We start from the raw sequence: 20,638 nt of genomic DNA, 5'->3' as shown, positions 1-20,638 counted from the left end.
GCAGGGTCAGCGGAAAAGAAGAAGACCCTCAACGAGGAGGATTGATGACAGTGGCTGCAACAATGAGCTCAAGCATAAAAGCAATTTTCCATATCTTTTTTTATTTTTTATTGTGGTAAATATATATGAAGAGATAGTTTGCCATTTCAGCGTTCTTCACCTGTACAAGTCAGTGACCTCAATTGTGTCTGTCATGCTGGTCAACCAACACCATTATCCATTTCCAAATTGTCCCATGACTCTTAACAGAAGCTCAGTGTCCCTAATCTTTTAGAGCAGTTTTAGGTATACAGACTCTTGGGGTATTTAATCAGCTCATTTCCCCTCCACGGGATATCTTGAGAAGCAGCATAGAGTGATAGATGAGAGTTGGAGCTCCAGAGACTAGACATGTGTTTGTATTCTGGCTCTCCTCCATGACTTCAAAAGTACTTGCCCTCTCTAAACCTTAGTTTCCTCATCTGTAAGTGGATATAATAATAGTAGCTACTTCAGCTTAGTGGAGAGCATGAAATGAAGTAATGCGCATAAAGTCGTTGGTGCAGTGGTCTCCACCTGGCTGTACACAGTTACAGAGGCAGCTTTAAAAGTATGGATGCCCACAAGTCTCTAATTTAATAAATCCTGGGTATGGACTGAGCATCTAGGGGTTTTAAAAGCTCCCCAGGTGATTCTAATGTGCAGCCAAGGTAAGAGCCACTGACTTTGTGCCTGATACATAGAACCCAAAGCTAAACCTGCTGCCGTCAAGTCTCTCCCAACTCACAGCGACCCTGTAGGACAGAATAGAACTGCTCCATAGAGTTTCCAAGGCTGTAATCTTTACGGAAGCTGACTACCATATCTTTTTCCTGGGGAGTGGCTGGTAAGTTTGAACCAACTTTCCGTTAGCAACTGAGTGCTTAACAACTGTGCCACCAGGGCTCCTGACACATAGAAAGCCCTCAGTTAATCTTAGTTCGTACTGATATGATTCATATTAAAAGATGGGAGTCTTACATAAGTCTTCATTTTTCCCATATATAGAAGGAAGAGACCTAGTATTTGCATTGGCTGATGCCTGTGTTGGTATTGTTTTTCTTCTCCGGTCCAAATAAATGTTGCTGTCCTTTGTCCATAGGTGACTGAAGGCCACTGGAAATGGGGCGGCGTCACAGTCCAAGTGAACAGTGCCTTCTTCACAGGCATCTATGGGATGTGGAATCTGTATGTCTTTGCTTTGATGTTCTTGTATGCACCATCCCACAAGAACTATGGGGATGACCAGTCCAATGGTGAGTTCTAGTCTCTTTAAAAACAAAACAAAACCCATTGTTGTTCTGTGTCTTTGAGTGGATTCTGACTATAGGGCAGGGTAGAACTGCTCCATAGAGTTTCCAAGGAGCAACTGGTGGATTCGAACTGCCGACCTTTTGGTTAGCAGCCAAACTCTTAACTACTTCGCCACCAGGGCTCTCTAGTCTCTTAATTCAGGACAGGTAGGCATCTGTCTTTACAAGGTTCAAATAGCTAAGGCTCTGGGCTCCCTCATCAAGCTTTCCCCACAAGAATACTTCTACTACTGGGTACAGTGATAAGCCTATCTGGAGACTCTGTAGCCATAATCCAAAAGCCAACACAAAAAAGGAAATTCTTTAAGTCCTCATTTTTTACTTTTCCTAAAACACATTGGAACAATTGCATTGTAGTCTAAAATATTTTGAGTTTTAGTACAAAAATTAAATTTGCTTTCCTCAATTTTTGAGCAAAATTGACTCTTGGAAAATATGCCATGTTCATTCTCTGAGTTTGAGAAGTATGATCCTGAGGCATCCGGTAGAAGAGACTAGGTCCTGAAAGCTGAAGGTAGAACAGGCTTTCTTTTACTCCCGCTCTTTTTTCTGCAAGTGTGTTGCTTGACACATTGCCAAACCAATGGCCATTCTCCTGTGCCCATAGCTTTCCTGTCATTTAGGGCTGGTATGTGTGCCTATCTCAAAGTTACAGAACCCTGAGATGTTGGTGCTGCAAAAGACCTTAGAGAACTTAGCCAATCCTGTCATTTTATAGATGAGGAAACTGAGGCTCAGAGAGGGGAGATCTTGCCCAAGGTTTCTCCACTAGCCATGGCAGAGGGAATTGAATATTACTGCCTAGGCCAGCGCAGTAACCACCTAACAGGTGGCCTGATAAACAAGTGATCTGAGAGCTTTTTTCTTTGGATACTTCACCCTACAATGTTTGGTTCCAACTTTATTCTTTCTTCTCTTTTTCATACCTGTTTCACCATAGCGAGGTTCTTGCTATTCCCAAAACAGAAGGTACACTTTCTCAAATCAGTGCCCTTCTCCCTGCCTCAGGCCAGAGACCAGAGCTTTAAGGTCTGTGTGTTTCCCATGTCACCGGGGGTCCGCCTTGCTTGCAGTAAGTGCTAAGTGAATGTGTATTGAACGAGAATGTGTTGAAGCGGGACTGTGTGTCCTGCCTCCATCTTGGTCTGCTGAAGCTCCACCTCTCTTTTTGGCTCAGATGAAATGCTGCTTCCTCCTAGAAACTTGTGCCTGGTCACCCCAATTAGAATTCAGCAAATTATGCTCAGTGGAATTTTGTTTCCATGGGATCTTGATAGGTCTTAGTAGTCAAATAAGTTTGAGAAGCATTGAGTTAACCAGCATTAATGAATTTTTTTACTACAAGATATCTTAATGCCTTTAGTACATTAATTTGTAATGTGAATCTTAAAAGGGGGTCTAGTAATAGCATTTCCCAAAATTGTTAAATGATTTGGCCTTGGAGCCCTTTTTCTGAACATTATGTCTTTTGGGACTAGTGTTCTGAGGAACAGGCCTAGGGGAATGTGATTATGCACACTTTTCATATGACACTGACTTTGGAAGACCCCCTATAGTACATGAATTTGCCTAAATCTTTCTGTCTCCTGCTAGAACATTAGCTTCTTAAGGCCAAGAACTGGCTGTGAAGGGTGCTTTAAAAATGTTGAGTGAATTAAAGCTTTAGAAATAAAAGTTCTAGATTAGCCTTCATAGTTCACAGATGGCTCAGCAATGTGGAGAGGGGGCAAAAGGCAGAGGGTAAAGACATGAGAGATGGAGACAGAAGCAGGGAGATGAGGGTATCAGTGCTGAGGGTCAGGGGTGGAAGAGTGGGACTGTCTTTGCCACTTCCATGCAAGAGCGTCCGGACATCAGCCCTCTCTTCCCTCCTAATCCTTGACCTCTTTGGGTAAAGACTTCTTGTCACGCTCAGTTTCAGGCCCACCTCTGGGCATAAAAAAGACTTTTGGCTCATCTCTCCCCCTTCCCAACTCTTGATTTCAATGACTGCCTTTCTGGAAGTCTCCTAAGTGGCTACCTTTTTCACTCCCACAGGCCCTTCAGCTTACTTTCCATTCCCAGTTTTCACTCTCTGCTCTGCCTGGAGAGTGGGAGCATGCAGCCTCACAGTGGACCTCCACGACTCCAGCAGGAAGGGATTCTAGGCTTGTGAATAAGAATCTTGATTTCATTTCATGATCCCTCTTAGGCTGTGGCAGAAACCACATGAGCTTGTCTTGATATTGAACCCAAGTAGATGGAGTTCCTGACTTCCAGGGAAATACCACATAAAGCAATCACTGGGCTTCCTAGGAAGTGGAAACGATAATACAAATGGGTGGTGGTTATGGAGTATTGAACATGTGCTGCTGCTGTTAGTTGCCATCGAGTCAATTTTGACTCATGGCAACCCCGTGTGTGCAGAGTAGAACTGCTCCATAGGGTTTTCAAGGCTGTGACCTTTCAGAAGCAGATGGCCAGCCCTGTCTTCTGAGGCTCCTCTAGGTGGGTTCGAACTGCCAACCTTACAGCTAGTAGTTGAGCACTTAATATACGTAAACTCTTCTAGTTGTATTTACTCTGTGACTATTGGCAATCCCCTTAACCTCACTGTATGGCATTTCTCTCAACTGTAAGTGATCTCTCAGTCCTTTCAAGCCGTGAAGTTCATAGTTCTCCTTCTTCTTGCTAGCATGGAAGGGGCAGGAGAGTACCGCCTCTCGTTAAGGGGCAGCCCAGAGGGTGATCTCTCTCACAGGTGAACAGTTTTCGAATGCTGGTAAGATTTTTTTCCAAACTCTAGCATCACTGGGCAAGTAGGAGGCTCTGGCCAACCTGCAAAAGCAGGATGACAACGTACCACCATGCGGGGTCAGATTCTTGAATTGGGAGCCAGGTGTTAAGCAGCTGCCATCAGGACCTCTCACACGGCACGACAGCAACCCTCCTAGACCTGAAACCTTGAGATTGAGAGTAGCATTTGAGTGCTTTCCCATCAGTATTTTTTTGTTGAAGGCAACTTGATCTGAAATTTCACAGAAAACTTGAAAACTAGTTCTCACCCAGAGTTCACACCCCTCAAGGGGTGTTTGGAAGTATTCATGGTTATTTGGCTTGACAGAGACTGGAACACGCCACTGGCCTTTAGTGTCCAGATTATAGGGATGCTAATGTTCTTCAATGAGCAAAACAGTACCTTGTAAGAAAGAATTGTCCTACTCAAAATGCCAAGAGGACCTCCTCTGGAAAACATTCTTCTAGCAATTTCTTGTTAGCTGGAATCTTTGGGGGCCCTGTGCTGATCACAAGGAGCCCCACGATTTACAAGCTTTCTGATGATAACACGATCAGCTGTGATGTCACAGCAGCCCCATTTGCCCCTCACAGCTGTTGTGCCCTTCACTTTCCAATATGGTGCCATGACCTTGTGCATTTGGAAGGTGTCTATTCCATGCTGGCCTCTCTGATCATTTTCCTTCCCTTCTCTCTTTCACTTTCCATCTCTCCATCTGCTGCCAGACCATGCAATGTATCCTAGAAATTATGGAGGATTTGCCAAGATTTTGAAACTCTTTGGATAGAGATAATTTGAAGTACTACATGGAAACCTAAAAAATGAAGTGTCGGGGGAATACGCTGCATTTTTACGTTCTCTGGGTCTCTAAATGGAGTACCTTCCCCTCCCCCAGCCTCCTTGTGCTCTTTTTCCTTTCTTGTGTAAAGTTTTTATTTTTAAGTTGGCTTGGACTCCCCCTTCCCATGGCTTTTAAGGCTCAGAGTCAAGAATTCAGATCTCTTGCTATGGAGAATGAATGCCAGGTGTGGAGGGCTTCTTGCCTTCAGGAGATGGAGCCTGGAGGGACTAGTGGAAAAGGCCCATTTCTAGGACCTTGGCAAGCAGTTGCTGGGCCAGCAGAGGCGTCAGGGGATAAAGAAAGAGAAGGAACCACTGGGGAGAGGGTTGTTTTGTTTGGGTGGTGGAAGGAGAAGCCAGGGGCACAAGTGTCAGGAGGGAATAGGTAGGAAGGAAATGGAAGCAGAGAGCATCAGCTGGTGTGTCTCCCTTTTGGTCAGGGAAAGGAGGAGAGAGACAAAGCAGGCAGTAGGTTCAGGAGAGGGTTGTTTTCTAAAGGGCACTTTCTCGAGTGTATTTCTGCTTCTCCTTTATTGTATGGATGGAATATAATAAGTCACTCTTAACAAATGAACCACTGAGCATCTTAGTACTCAACATATGCTCAGCTTGATAAGATGGAATAAGGTGAGACTCCAAGGAGTTAGAAAAGACCCAGTCTCTTGCTCTCAAGGAGCTATTAGTCTGCTCTGGGAGACAAGACTTGCTCATCTGCTGCCTGGAACACAGGATGTGGCAGGAGAGCTCCGCACAGGAGGGTTTCACCTGCTTGTTCAGTGCTGGGGGGGATGGGGCTCTGCACTCCTTCCTGGTTGATTGACTGCACCTAGAGTGGTGGTGCACATATGTCACATGAACCCTGTCCAGTGTACACACACACACACACACAAATACATACTTTTTTTTTAATTTAGCAAAGATATTTTAGTCATTTTTCCTTCAAGGGGCATTCAAGTTTTCTACCTTGCTGCTGTCTTTTCATTAAAGCTCTTCTTACCTGTTTCCATAACCAATTTGTGAATGACTTTGGATGTCTTCCCAGGCAGAGACAAATTGCAGAAGGCTGATATTAACCTTTAGCTCAGAGTGGAAGCATCACCTTCCAGGCATACAGCAGTGATCCCTAACCCTTCCCCCCTGCCGCCCCCAATAAATAAAACAGTCCAAACCCACTCTACTGTCAATTTGTATTAAAAAAAAAAAAAAGTTGGAGCTCCTCAGGAAGTCAGACAACTCTTGATCAGAGTTTATATTTGTTTTCTTTGATTTTCTATAAAATTCTTGTTAGAAGATTTTAGAAAAGAAGCTGGAGATGGAATCTCTGACTGGAAAACCATGATGAAGGCAACAGAAGACACCCTACTTGCCAGCCAAAACCAAAAAAAAAGCTGCCACCGAGTCAATTGGAACTCATAGTGACCCTATAGAACAGAGTAGAACTGCCCCATAGGGTTTCCAAGGAGGGGCTGATGGATTCAAACTACCAACCTTTTGGTTAGCAACAGAGCTCTTAACCCCTACACCACCAGGGCTCCAGTTGCCAGCCAGTTCCTCCTATTTACACTAAATGCCTTCTGTCTAAGCAGTCAGTCTGCTGGAAGCAAGAACAGCAACTCTGAGCTTTCATGTCTTGGTAGCTAGCTACCCTGTGATATCAGTTTTACTTCCAGAGACTCCTAAGGTCTCCTGTCACATGAAATGTGGCTTTAGCTTTTGTTGCCTCAATAAATGTTTGACTTGAATCCTGAGGAGTTGGCAGTGACTGGCTTTTGTTGTGGTCATTCCCCTAGTTGCATGTTAGATGGCCTACCCCATGACCAACCTGGCTTCTCCTTGATGTCTGAGCAGTGATGGAAGTTGTCTTATCACTTATCACAGAGTCTGAAATGGGTTGGGAACAGCCTGTCACATTCTGCAGTGAAGATGGGAACTGGTACTTTCTGCTGTGCTGTTTGTAGTCCGGCACTTTCTGCCTCCTGTCTCTCCCGAGGCTATTGTCCTAGCACCTTTCCTTGCTTAGTCCCTTAAAATGATTTTTCTGATTCTTAGAATTACTATCACCCCACCATGATAAGGGACACCTTAGGACACCTTAGTCACCTTGGGAAGACCTTTCTGCCTCCTACGATTTCCCTCAAAACCTCCATGTTTTATTGTGGCCCCTATCTTCCTCTAGCAGTCCTGTGGCACTGAGTGCCTGGCCTCACCTCACACAACAGCTTTGCAAGTAGATGGGATATGACTCTCCCCAAGCCTGGTGTAAACCGCTGCTGTGGTTGGCAGGGATTGTGAGAGATGGGTGAACCCATGATTTCCTGACTCCAGTCCCACTGAGGCCACTCTGCCCTATCCCCAGAACGGATCTCCAGAGTTGAGCTGCTTCAAGACAAACAGCATGAACAACATCGGTACAATGGTCATGTGTAACTTGCCTTGGTGATTGTAAGACTAGAATTAGTTAGACTTATGAATATTAGAAGATTCCTGTCTCTTCCAAGATTCTTTTGAGATGACCTCGGGATTAGCATTGCAGTTTTCCTTTTTTTTACTAAAGAGACCACAGACACACACATGATTATCATGAAGATGCTGTCAGCCTAAGAAAGCTGCACTCACCTTATGCAGTTTCCCTGGTCCTATGTATGCATTCCAGGCAGCTAAACTCAAGAAGAGAATGCATTTCTGTGGGTCTGACATCACAGACAGAGATCCATTGCCCTTGTTCACTGAGATTAAAGAGGTGCCAGAGGAAACAAACCATTTGCCGTTGAGTCTATTCCAACTGATGGTGACTCCATGTGCGTCAGAGTAGAACCGTGCTCCAAAACCAATCCAAACCAAACCCGTTGCCGTCGAGTCAATTCCAACTCATAGCTACTCTATAGCAACCCTATAGGACAGAGTAGAATTGCCCCATAGGATTTCCAATAAGCGACTGGTGGATTCAAACTGCCAACCCTTTGGTTAGCAGCCAAGCTCTTAACCACTGTGCTTAACCACTATGAGCTGTGCTCCATAGGGTTTTTAGTGGCTGGTTTTTTGAAAAATAGATCACCAGGCCTTTCTTCTGAGGTGCCTCTGGTTGGACACGGATCTCCAACCTTTCAGTTAGCAGCCAAGCCCCTCAACCATTTGTACCACCCAGGGATTCTAGGAGGGAACAAGCCATCATTTTATTATTCTTAATTAGCTGAGACAAATTGACATTATAGCTAGGGAGAGAGATCTACTATAAACTGAAGATGATCTTTTTCTTAACTTTTTTTTCCTTTACCAATAAGAAACATAGCACATTTTTTTAAAGGAGTTTTTGTTTGTCTTAGATGGGAAGAAACTTTGAGCATTTTTGTGTGCTGAGGAGCACAAGTTCGACCAGGACTTCAAACTGGGTCGTTCTGGGTCGAACCCCTGCTGAGAATTTGCATTTCTAACAAGTTCTGTGATTAGGGTCGAATTCTGAGAACCACTAGCAGAGCAGTGGTTCTCGAAATTTATTACACATAAGAATCACCTGCGGATCTTGTTAAAATGTAGGTTCTGATTCAGTATATATAGGGTGGAAATGTAAATTCTCTGCAGGGATTCTCACTGGAACAAACCCATGTAAAGCCTTGGCACCAACAAGAGAGAGGGAGAATAACAGGTGGAGCAAGACCTTGGCAGAAGTAAGAGTGGATGGAATTTGGAGACAAAAGGAGGGATCCCTACTCCTGCTATGCCACCGCCATATTCCCACATCCATTACCTAAGGAAAAAAAATTGGCCTTCAAGATATAGTAAAATCACACCAAACCATAGACTTTGCCACACAGAGTCTCACCGACCTGGGGCCTCACCTCAGCTCTGCCATGAGCAAGTAGAGAAATTAATTGCCTATTTGAACCTCAGTGTCTTCATCTGTAAAACATAATTCCCATCTTATAAAGAGATATAGGGCATTTTAAGCCCCTAACAGTGCAAATATGTGTGCTGTAAATTCTCTTTCATCAGCTGTAAAGCAAAGTTAATACGCTGAACAATTCATCCAAATTATCAGGTGTATATATTTATAACTGTAGCACATTGCATACAGGCTTTGCACTTCACCAGTAGTATCATTGGCTGTAGGAAACGTGAATGGTTAAGAAGAGGCAGCGTGTAGCTTAAAGGTTGAGAGCCTGGCTTCTCGAGCTTCATTGCTTGGATTTGAATCCCAAAGTCATTGTTTACCAGCTTGAGTCTTAGGCAAGTTACTTAACTTCTGCGTGCCTCAGTTTCTTCAACAGAATGGGATTGATGATAATAGTAGGTCTGTCAGAGGACTGGTATGGTGATTACAAATATGTATTTAGAAAGGTGTCAGGCACATGGTAAGCACCTTTAAATAAAGAAGCACAGAAGTTTATGCTATCTCTTCAAGTGATCTTCAGGCTCACACACATTTTCTGAGTGACTTTGGTTCAAAACCTCAGCAGAATTACATTCTAGCTTCTGTTTCTGAGAAGTCTTCAGTGAAAGGGATTCCTTAGGTAAAAACAATTGAAGGTGCTGATGGGTCCACTGGGGTGGCCAGAACCCTCTTTGAAATGCTGATGGAGTGCACTGACATGCAGATCATAAAACTGGCCTTGAATTCTGATGGCTTCCACAGATAGGCAAACCCAGAACTGGCATTGACCAGGAAATGTGAGGTTTACTACACATGCTTGACTGAGGAGTGTTCTGGCCTGAGGATGGATGAAGCTGGAGGAGCTTAAAGCTGGCATCGTGATGCCTGTTAGTATCTTCTCTGCCCTCTGTTAGTGGCCAAAACAGCCCCAAATGCCATTAGCCATCCTCCACAGCAGCTTCTGACCCTGCTCTTGAGGCAAGGGAGTCTTTTGAGTAGAGAGTGGCAGGCCTGCATTTAATAATAGCATTCTACTGTGAAGCAAGGATGGCGAGACTGCATCTAACATACTTTGGACGTGTTGCCAGGAGGGATCAGTCCCTGGAGAAGGACATCATGCTTGGCAAAGTACAGGGTCAGCGGAAAAGGGGAAGACCCTCAACGAGGTGGATTGACGCAGTGGCTGCAACGATGAGTTCAAGCATAACAATGATTGTAAGGATGGCTCAGGACCAGGCAGTGTTTTGTTCTGTTGCGCACAGGGTCGCTATAAGTCAGAACCGACTCGACGGCACCTAACAACAACAACAACAGTAACTGCGTACCCACTGAGAAAAGAGTCTACAGTGATAAACTATTACCACGTGGCACATGTGGAAGACACTGGTCAATCAGCCTGCAGGGCCAGTGTGAAGGGTGACCTGTGGGGTTCTTAGGCCATCAGGTTCATTGATGCACTGATTTTAGATTCTTAAAACTAATGACAGGATATTAGACCTAATGTTAAGGGCCACTGCTGCTTCTAAGTCACGGTGTGGCATCCCAGTTGAAACAGGGTTTATTTCATTTCATGCTTTGAACTAGGGAAAATTTCAGTCCCAGAAAATATGAGAACATATCATATGTGCACAACAGAATGATCACAGACACAAATTTAACTTTTTATTCCCCAGCATGCCATCCCGCAAATTTGCACATATAGTGTGGACCCTCACGTGATCCATCTAATTGAGCGTGATCAGTTCTTGGCTTTTTTGTTTTCCCTTTCCTAGGTCTACATTTGCTGTGAGTCCAAATCGACTCAACGGCAATGGGTTTTGGGTTTAATTCTTCATTCACTTAATTGTTCTGTGGCAGGTAGTCAACTTCAGGATTTAACTTTCAGAAACTTAACATTTTTTCTGCTGAGAAAAGGCACATTATTCAATTTTAACAGAGGGACACCTCTGTCCACTGGTGCTGAGTTTGAAACACTGATGTCCTTTACAGAAATCCTGAAGGGCAGAAGAAAATTCAGAGCGCATTTCTGGTATTTCTTTCCTCAAGAAGAAAATCCCTGATTGTTCCTAAGTGTATTACATATATTACCTTGCCCAATCTGTTGGTAAATATAGGCAGGTCTTGTTTGCCTGCCCGTGATGTACCCACTTCGTACATTATCCACGATTGCCTGCCCTACTCATTGACTGGGAAGCGTGTCGCACTGGCTTAACCCACAGCACGGACCTTTGAGTCAGATGCTTCTCTCTCTCATTCCCAGCTCTGCTGTGTGTCTGCTTTGCCACCTTGTAACTTCACCTCCCAGTTTCCTCATCTATAAAGTCAGTATGATTATAGCGCCCATCTCAGAGTGTTCTCACAAGAATTATGTAAGATCATGTATAAAGCATTTAGGGTAGCATCAGGCACAAAGTAAGCTTTCATTAAATGTTAATAATACAAATCATATCAGCAGTGAGCTAACTTATAAATCCTAGTGACTGTTCTCTGGGAGACACAAGGAAATAATAACTACTGCCAGAGCCAAGTGGAAAGATGAAGTGTTAGCCCTTGTTTTGCATTTTGTGGGTCCTAGTTTTCTCTCTGGTCTCAGAATGGGCTGGCAGTGGGGCAGTTCTTACTGACATGAACCCCAGCTTTCTTTCCCTTCCTCCCTGAACACATCTAACACCAAAAACCCTGTTTCAGGTGATCTGGGTGTCCACAGTGGGGAAGAACTCCAGGTGACCACTGCCATCACCCACTTAGCTGGACCGACCGAGATCTACAAGTTGACCCGCAAGGAGGCCCAGGAGTAGGAGGAGGCTGCAGCACCTGCCTGGGATTGCCTCTCCAGCCCCCAGCCATTCTAACCAGAGTGGGGAGCGTGCTCAAGAGAGCTCAGTGCACAAATAAATGCCTCGTGTCTCTTAGCTGTGGTTTCTCGGACCAGCAGCATGGACGTTTGTCGTTTGCCTTCAGACAGTGGTAGCTTTCAGAGGAAGATTCCTGCAGCCACTAGTGCATTGTGTGTGATAACAAAACCTCTGGTATGACACATTTTCTGTGATCATTGTTAATTAGTGACTTAGTAACATCTGTAGCAGGTGGTTAGTCAACCTCATGTGTTGGGGGTGTACTCTTTGGGGGATGGTTTGGGCCAGCTGGGGTCTTAGTTGAGTGGAATATTTGACTCTTTTCCCTGTTTTAGATTCTAGGATAGATTTAAACATCCTTTGCAGTCCAAGATAGACTGGGGTCATAGTCTTCTCACTCCTAGTCCATGACCACTCTTTTCCTATTTATATTACCAAGTAGCCCTATTGAGTTAATATTTAAGTTGTCAGTAGATATGCATCCCTATTTTTTATGTCATAATGTAAAACAACTGAATTTCATCAGAAAGTCCATTACACCAGGGGCATTTCAGCTTTGAAACCAAATCTTATGTATCCAGTACTAACCAGTCTGTGGGATGTGTGGGTTAAAAAAAAAATGTTTGCAAAACTACCCAAGTAGGATTTATTGTATTAAATGGCCTTTGGGTCTGAAATGCTTTTTTTTTTAACCTCTTGCTTAAAATGTGTTTTCTTTTGATAAGATGCTTCAAACAGCCTCCAGATGTGTAGATCTGATCATTTAAATAAAATTGTATGTATATGCATATATGTGTATGCACATGTCCTCCTGCTCAAACCAGTACCCATGCTTGCAGATTCTTGTTTATGTGGAGTCTATGGGATTGGAAGGGGGTGGGTGGGAAAGAGCTTTATAAACAAATTAAAATATTTTGCCATCAAATCAAAGCGTTTGGGGAGAGTATCTATTTCAGGAAATAGGGTAAATTTTTCTGTACTGGATGGTTAACCTCCCTAAGCTGGTAATGGTTGCTCGTATGTGTTGCAACAAGAATGGGAAACAAAAGTTATATGCTTTGGAAACAGACTCTGCCTCCCTTACCTTCCTTTCCCCAAATAACCTGTTTCATTGTATTTTACATATTGCCATTGGAGAAGCCACATGGTATGGCAGAGAGACAGAATGCTCAATCTGAGGTTAGAAGGCACAGTTTCCTGGTGAAGGTCTACCAATTTACTGGTTGTGTGACCTTGTTCAAGCCATGTGACTTGGCCGTTCCCTCACCTACCCACTGGCACAAATAAACTTTACCTGCTTCATAGGTTGCAGTGAAAATTAAATTGGTTAATGTATATGGAAATGCTTTATAAACTATAAAACCAAACCCATTGCTGTCGAGTTGATCCTAACTCATAGCAACCCTGTAAGACAGAGTAGAACTGCCCTGTAGGGTTTCCCAGGCTGTCATCCTTATGGAAGCAGGCTGCCTCATCTTTCTTTTACAGAGCAACTGGTGGTTTCAACACTCTGAACTTTCAGTTAGCAGATGAGTGCTTAACCACTGTGCCAGCAGGGCTCCTTTATAAACTATGAAGCCATATAAGTATCTTCCTGGTGTCTAAAAACACAACTGCATGAATGTGCTGTTTTTTAGATACCGATGTCTGGAGTTCTGTGGCATAGTCCATTAAATCACACACTTAGTGTCCACATCCTTTTTTTCCCTTTATTTTGTCAATAACTATAGGAAGTGGTAAGGTAAGTATGATAATGGCACCTTACCATTGGTACCTTGAGGTAAGGAAGGAGTGGTAAGCAGTGACAATAGGAAATAATTTGGCTCTGGCTATTCTCTCCAGGCCTTTTCTGTCCTGGTAAATATTTAATGGCCTGTGGTCCAATACACTCAACATCCACTTCCTGATCAGCTACTGTGGTGCCAGGAGTCAAATGCAGCACATGCCTTACAGTATAACAGGGAAGATGAACTTAAAACACAGCGAGTGCTCCCCATCCCAGAGAGTATGCCTTAAAGAAGTAAGATCTTTCCAAGGCCAAAGAGCAAAGGGAACAGTAGTATAAAGATCACAGAAGAAACGAAGTACAGAAAATGTTTGGATAAGACTGGTCATCATGCATGGCTGAGGCTTAGAAGGAGTGGGAATAGCAGAAGATGAGCTTTGTGCATTTGTGAGCCAGAAAGAGAAGGGCCTCAAATGCTATGATAATCATTACAAGACTTAGCCTCTAGGTTTTAGGCAGACACATGATATGATCAGAATTAGAACTGGAGCACTGGACGAGGCCAGGAAACAGACCAGAAGGGCTGGAACCAGGGCAATAACAGAGGACCTGGAGTGGAGGGCGGTTATTTTGTAGGTCAAACTGACATGGTTTGAGTGTTCGCAATGTGGGCTTATTGGAAAGGAAGCGCAGCGTCAAATTTCAAGCTTTTCTGGACGAGAGAGTTGTAAGGCCCCTGACAGAATTAGAGATTCCTAGAAAAGTTTTTTTTTTTTTTACAGAAGTCTTGGTGGGCCCATTGTTTAAAATTTTTTAAGTAGTAGGAACCAACACTAGCAAGCCTAACCAAAAAGGGGGGCTTTACTAGAACTTTCCTAGGATATGGATCCACAGAAGGGTGGAATTAACCAGAAAGAGTGGGAATCAGGCCAACTTTAAGGGACCTCAGCACCGGGAATTCATGGACCTTTCCCCTCAACTAGTATCGTTTATTTAACTAACATCTTGTCCAAGTCTTTGTCTCTATCACTTCAAAATCAGGAGAGAGTACCTGAGTGGCTCAGCCTCAAGTAGGTGCCCACTGCTGTGCCAATCAACTGTGACCAGGGAGTCAGGTCACACAGCTGCTAGGGGCTTATCCTGTGGCTTAGGGGCTGCTTACAAAGAATGGAGAATCCATTTTTAGTTGGGCAAACAACCAGAAAAGACCCATCACAATGGGCAAGATGATGAGTTTGGATTTGCCTGGGCCAGCTTTAAAAGCCATTTCCTGGAGGAAATGTCAAGCTATGATTAGAAATGAGAGATTGAGCAGGGAGTCATTAGCACTGAGAACAAGAGGTATAATTGGAGAGCATCAAAGCATCAAGGAAGATAATCAGGAAGAGTGGAAAGGCAGGGACAGCCACATTCAAGAGATGAGAGGAAGAAAATGAGGTAGGTTAATCATAAAGATGTGGAATGTCAAAAGAGTTAAAGAAAGAATGATTAATGAAAATATATATATATATACAAACAATGTTAGATATCCTGAGAGGTTCAGTAGCATTTAAGGATTGAGAAAAACCTGTTGGATTTTGATGGTTTGGATGTATGTGACCTTCTCAAGTGACAAAAGCAGGAAAGTGTTGGACAGAGAGAGGTGGGGCAGAGTCATGGGTGGCTGCTCCAAGAAGAACCAGGATAGAGGGAAGGTTTGTGTTTTTTAGTCTGGGCGAGAACCCGTGGACTGAGTTTGTAAGTCCGCGGGGTAAGAGCCAGCTAGGAAGGACCGAGAAATAAGGAAGTAAAGTAAGTCTAAGGAAAGTTAGAGATTCGGGATCCTGGTTGATGAGTTAGCTCTGGAGAGGTGAAATGACACTTTTATACTGGGACAGAAAACAAAGAACAGATGGAGGGTGGAGGAGAAACTCAAGGTCAAAAGGAGAGAGGTTGCAGTTCCTCTCTCAGAGCGTCCTGTCTTCTCCACAAACATGAAACAAGTCCTCAGTTTGAAGAATATGTGTTGAATACAGTCATTTTTAATCAGTGGAAAGTTCGAGAAACTCTTCAGAAGGTGAGAAAACAGCTTTTTTTTTTTCTATTAAGGACCATCAAACTAGAGGGAAAGACAAATTGTTGGCCAAACGTATATACCACTTTTAGAAATCATAAAAAAATAATAATAATATTCATGTAGCTTTGAAGAACATTATAGAAAATAAATATAAAATATTCCAATTACCTGTTTTTAAAAGTAAGAAACTTCATGAACAGATTCAATAAACAAAATACAGTGATAATTTCTAATAGAAAACAAAATCAGTTTTATGTTAGCTAACCCATCGAGTTTTTGTTTCCCTATTGGAGAAGAAAATGTCCATAATAATGAAATCAATGCTTCCATGTATGACTTCCAGGTAGTTTTAATCATTTCTCCGAATTGAGGTCAAGTACTCCCACTTTTTAAAAAAAAAAATTTTTATTGTGCTTTAAGTGAAAGTTTGCAAATCAAGTCAGTCTCTCACACAAAAACTTATATACACCTTGCTACATACACCCAATTGCTCTCCCCCTAATGAGACAGCCTGCACCCTCCCTCCACTCTGTCATTTTGTGTCCATTCCGCCAGCTTCTAACCCCTTTTACCCTCCCATCTCCCCTCCAGGCAGGAAATGCCAACATAGTCTCGTTTCCACCTGATCCAAGAAGCTCACACCTCACCAGCATCCCTCTCCAACCCATTGTCCAGTCCAATCCCTGTCTGAACAGCTGGCTTTGGGAATATTTCCTACCCTGGGCCAACAGAAGGTCTGGGGGCCATGACCACTGGGGTCCTTCTAGTCTCAGACCATTAAGTCTGGTCTTAAGAGAAAAAATATATATATATATATATTTTTTTATGAGAATTTGGGGTCTGCATCCCACTGCTCTCCTGCTCCCTCAGGGGTTCTCTGTTGTGTTCCCTGTCAGGACAGTCATTGGTTGTAGCCGGGCACCATCTAGTTCTGGTCTCAGGCTGATGTAGCCTCTGGTTTATGTGACCCTTTCTGTCTCTTGGGCTCATAATTACCTTGTGTCCTTGGTGTTCTTCATTCTCCTTTGATCCACTCTCACTGTTCTTAAGTTAAATCAGGAAGTTAACTGATTCCTAAATCATTCAGCCCAAACTCTGAGAACTGGTGGAGCCCTAGAAAATCGCATGCCTGGAGCCCTGGCAGAGCCCAGCCTTGAGAGGTTAAAAAGAAATTTCAGAGGGGAGACTGGAGAACTTACTGGTGTTAGCAACTTGATGGGCTGGCTTTCCATGGTCTTGGGTCCGATCTTTACCTTTGCAATTCTAGAAACTATATTTTATCAACCCTTTCAAATTGGATCAGGCTCCCAGGGGCTGACTAGTAACATTGGAGAATCTCTATAAACTAGAACTCCTCTGGAATCATTGATAGCAGAGAGAATGCATACATCTTGTGGCTCCACCATCCCAAACACTTCTTTTCTTCCCATTGTCAGGTAATCTTAGGCTAAAAGAGGAGATAAAAGGTTTTCTGGTGGACAAGGAATAAGTATAAAGGGGAATGGGTACCATTAAAAGAGATTTCATCCCAACCAAAGAATATATACACAGTTCCCTAAAAAGCACCTACCACGTAATAGGAATTCAGTCAGGGTGAGCTGATCCGTGAGTGAAGGGACACACTTCAGCTAATCAGAATTCTCTCTGACTGCTGAATAAACAAATTCTTTGTGACTCCCTTCATTTCTTTTTTATTTTATTTTTTTTACAATTTCTTTTTATTGTGCTTTAAGTGAAAGTTTGCAAAGCAAGTCAGTCTCTCATACAAAAACTTACACACACCCTGCTATGTACTCCTAGCTGCCCTCCGCCTAATGAGACAGCACATTTGTCCTCTTCACTCTGTATTTCCCATGTCCAATCAACTAGTTCCTGTCCCCCTCTGTCTTCTCATCTTGCCTCCAGAGAGGAATTGCCCACATAGTCTCACGTGTCTACTTGAGCCAAGAAGCTCACTCCTCACCAGTATCATTTTCTATCTTATAGCCTAGTCCAGTCCCTGTCTGAAGAGTTGGCTTCAGGAATGGTTTCAGTCTTGGGCTGACAGAGGGTCCAGGGACCATGACCTCTGGGGTCCTTCTAGTCTCAGTCAGACCATTAAGTTTGGTCTTTTTACAAGAATTTGAGGTCTGCAGGGATTCTCTGTTCTGTTCCCTGTCAGGACAGTCATTGGTGGTAGCTGTGCACCATTTAGTTCTTCTGGTCTCAGCCTGATAATAGTCTCTGGTTTATGCGGCCCTTTCTGTCTCTTGGACTCATCTTTACCTTATGTCTTTGGTGTTCTTCATTCTCCTTTGCTGCAGGTGGGTTGAGACTGATCGATGCATCTTAGATGGCTGCTTGCTAGCATTTAAGATCCCAGTTGCCACTCACCAAAGTGAGATGAAGAACGTTTTCTTAATATAATTTGTTATGCCAATTGACCTAGATGTCCCCTGAAACCATGGTCCCCAAGCCCCCAACCCTGCTACTCTGGCCTTCGAAGCATTCAGTTGTATTCAGGAAACTTGCCCTTCATTTCTTGATTCAAGCAAACTTTTCTCCCTCTAATGACATTCATCATCAGGATATGTTAGTGCGGTTGTTTAGGCTCAACTTGTCAGTTCAGTCTGACTTGTATGAGACTCTGCCTTTTGTCCCCTTTATTTAAAGGTACTTTTCATCCTGTTGTGCTATAGGAACCATTAGGACTTCTGCACACTTTCTCTCATCCATTGTTTTGATAGATGACCTGTTTTGTTGTATAAGGATGGCTTATACAGCCCCTTTCCAGCTGACATCAGAGGAGGGCTCCAGCCACTCCTTGAATTCTTTAGTATCAGGCACTTCCTGTCTCCCATGACTTGCACTGAGCTCTCAGTTGTTAAGAAGGCCCTTCAGCATTAGCCCAGACTTTTCCTTCGTGACTTTGACCTTTTTCTGCTAGACCTCTTCATACATATCCTGTCCCACTCAGGTCTTCTCCTCTCCAGGCTCGAGATCTCTGTTCCCCAACCTCGACACGTGGTTCCCAGACAGTTCCCCCATTACTGCTTGCCTGTTAACTATTTTCTACTTTCTCATTGTTCCAAAATACAATACCCAGACTGCCAATTAGTATGAGAATGTTACTTTCTGTACAAGGGCTCGAATATTACCTCCTTGTCTACCTATCTGCATGACGCACACAGTTAGTGTCTCAAACTTCTGAGCAGCAATAAGACTGCTAGGAATTTGGACTTCACCTCTTGGTATGAACCACTCCATAGATGTTACACTCAATCTAGTATGATCGAGCTGGACACATGAGAATATACACAGTGTTGGTAAAGTGAAAGGCATTCTCATTATTTATAGAAAGCAAACAGTAAACAATAAGGACAGCTCAAAGAGGGAACTCCAGGTTAACCCAAAAACCCAGTGTCGTCGAGCTGATTCCGATTCATAGCGACCCTATAGAACAGAGTAGAACCGCCCCATAGAGTTTCCAAGGAGCACCTGGTGGATTCGAACTGCTGACCATTTGGTTAGCAGCCGTAGCACTTAACCACTACACCATCAAGGCTTCCCCAGGTTACCCTTCCCCAAATTACCCATGCCCATACTAGTGTCACTTAGCAGGTGCGCTGTGGTTCAGGTCAGATACTGTGTTCATGTCACCACTGCCTCTGGCTTCAGTCATGCTGCCCAGGTCCCACACGGCTCCGCCAGCGTTGCTGGGGCACACTAAGCTCCCTGCCACTGCCCTGCACTGGGGGCCTGCACAGAGACCTGCCATGCTCTGCTTTGCCAGTGGGCCTGGCTGGGACCTCACACTAGGCTTGGCATTGCCGACTCTGCCCTGCTATAGGAAGACCTCTGCACTATATCTTCTGAGCCTCTGCAAGCAATCCCTGCCTGGGGGTGCTCAGCTTCTCCGTCCATGGATCGACTCACCCACCTCAGCCATCTCTCTCCATAGGTCGACAAGCCCACCATCTCTCTCCATCTTCAGTGTTACAGCCTCAACCTGTATTACAGATCTTTATTTGAGCCTAGCTGGTTCTCAGTTCAGGGACCCCAGGTCCAAAGGACATGCTTTGCTCCAGGCTCCTGATGGTCATGAGGTCCCCCCAAATCTCTGTGAGATTGGCCTCTTATATAAATAATCTCAAAGTGTGGCATTCCCAGCAGGACCACAAATCGACCAATCCTGTAAGTGGACCAAAACTTGCTCAGTCCTATTGGATTGATTACAAGCTGATTTTGTGGCTAGTAAGCCAACCAATCCCTGCAAATCGCTTATGTGAATAGTAAGTAGACCAATCATTTGTAAGATTGCAGCCTGGCCAATCATTTTGAGAGAATTACAAGCCCATGGCCAGAAAGGTCATATATGTACCACACTCCTGTACAAGGAAAGGCGTGACATCCTGAGAAAATGGCACTAGCTTTTCTTTTTAACATCCACATCTTTTTCTGCTTCTCAACCACGTGACCACTAAAATACTTATATATATTTTTTAAATCAATGCCATGAACACCTTCCTTTATATTCAAGCAATATTTTGTTAACCTAAATGTAGGCCTTTACTTGTATTCCTATCATGGTTCAATTTCTCACACACAAATTCAGTTGGTAAAGTACATCTTTAGCTTTTGAAATATGCACAGTTTGAAATAAAAGTAGTTAAGTGCTTTCTCAGTACAAAATGGATTGGTTTCAATTGCTGGAGAATTTACAAATACATACTCACCTGAGACCAGAAAGCTCTGATGGTGCCGTGGTTAAGAGCTCGGCTGACAACTAAAAGATCCGTAGCTGGAATCCGCCAGCCTCTTCTTGGAAACCCTGTAGGACAGTTCTACTCTGTTACATAGGGTTGCTAGGAGTCGGAATCAACTCAAAGACAATGGGTTTGGTTTTTTTGGAAGACGAGAAAATCCTGCCTAGTGCTGTCTCCTTTGTCCAGCTCTCTCCTATTCTCACACAGACACACACACACCCAAACTCTCTCCTATACACACACACACCCCAACCATTGCTCTTACACTCCTTTTTTGTACGTGTGTGTGTGAGTGTTTTATAATATGGAACTTTATAATTTACTTATTACCTCCTTGGAAACCCTGGTGGCATAGTGGTTAAGAGCTGCGGCTGCTAACCAAAAGTTCAGCAGTTCGAATCCACCAGGCGCTCCTTGGAAACTCTATGGGGCAGTTCTACC

At 43.7% G+C, this 20,638-nt stretch overlaps 1 protein-coding gene across 1 annotated transcript in view; it reads left to right on the top strand.

Moving 5' to 3' along the window:
- Nucleotides 1–12,496, top strand: part of WLS (Wnt ligand secretion mediator) — a 127,235-nt gene extending 114,739 nt beyond the window's left edge. The window contains exons 11-12 of the mRNA XM_049879553.1: nt 1,121–1,274; nt 11,504–12,496. Coding sequence (XP_049735510.1) covers nt 1,121–1,274; nt 11,504–11,613 — 264 coding nt within the window. The 3' untranslated portion in view covers nt 11,614–12,496. The remainder of the gene's footprint in view (nt 1–1,120; nt 1,275–11,503) is intronic.
- The last annotated feature ends 8,142 nt before the right edge of the window (nt 12,497–20,638 follow it).

Source organism: Elephas maximus, chromosome 3 (assembly GCF_024166365.1).
Source record: "Elephas maximus indicus isolate mEleMax1 chromosome 3, mEleMax1 primary haplotype, whole genome shotgun sequence".
Lineage (NCBI taxonomy): Eukaryota > Metazoa > Chordata > Mammalia > Proboscidea > Elephantidae > Elephas > Elephas maximus.
Note: the sequence above shows the minus strand (reverse complement) of the source record. Positions and strands in the feature narration are given on the sequence as shown.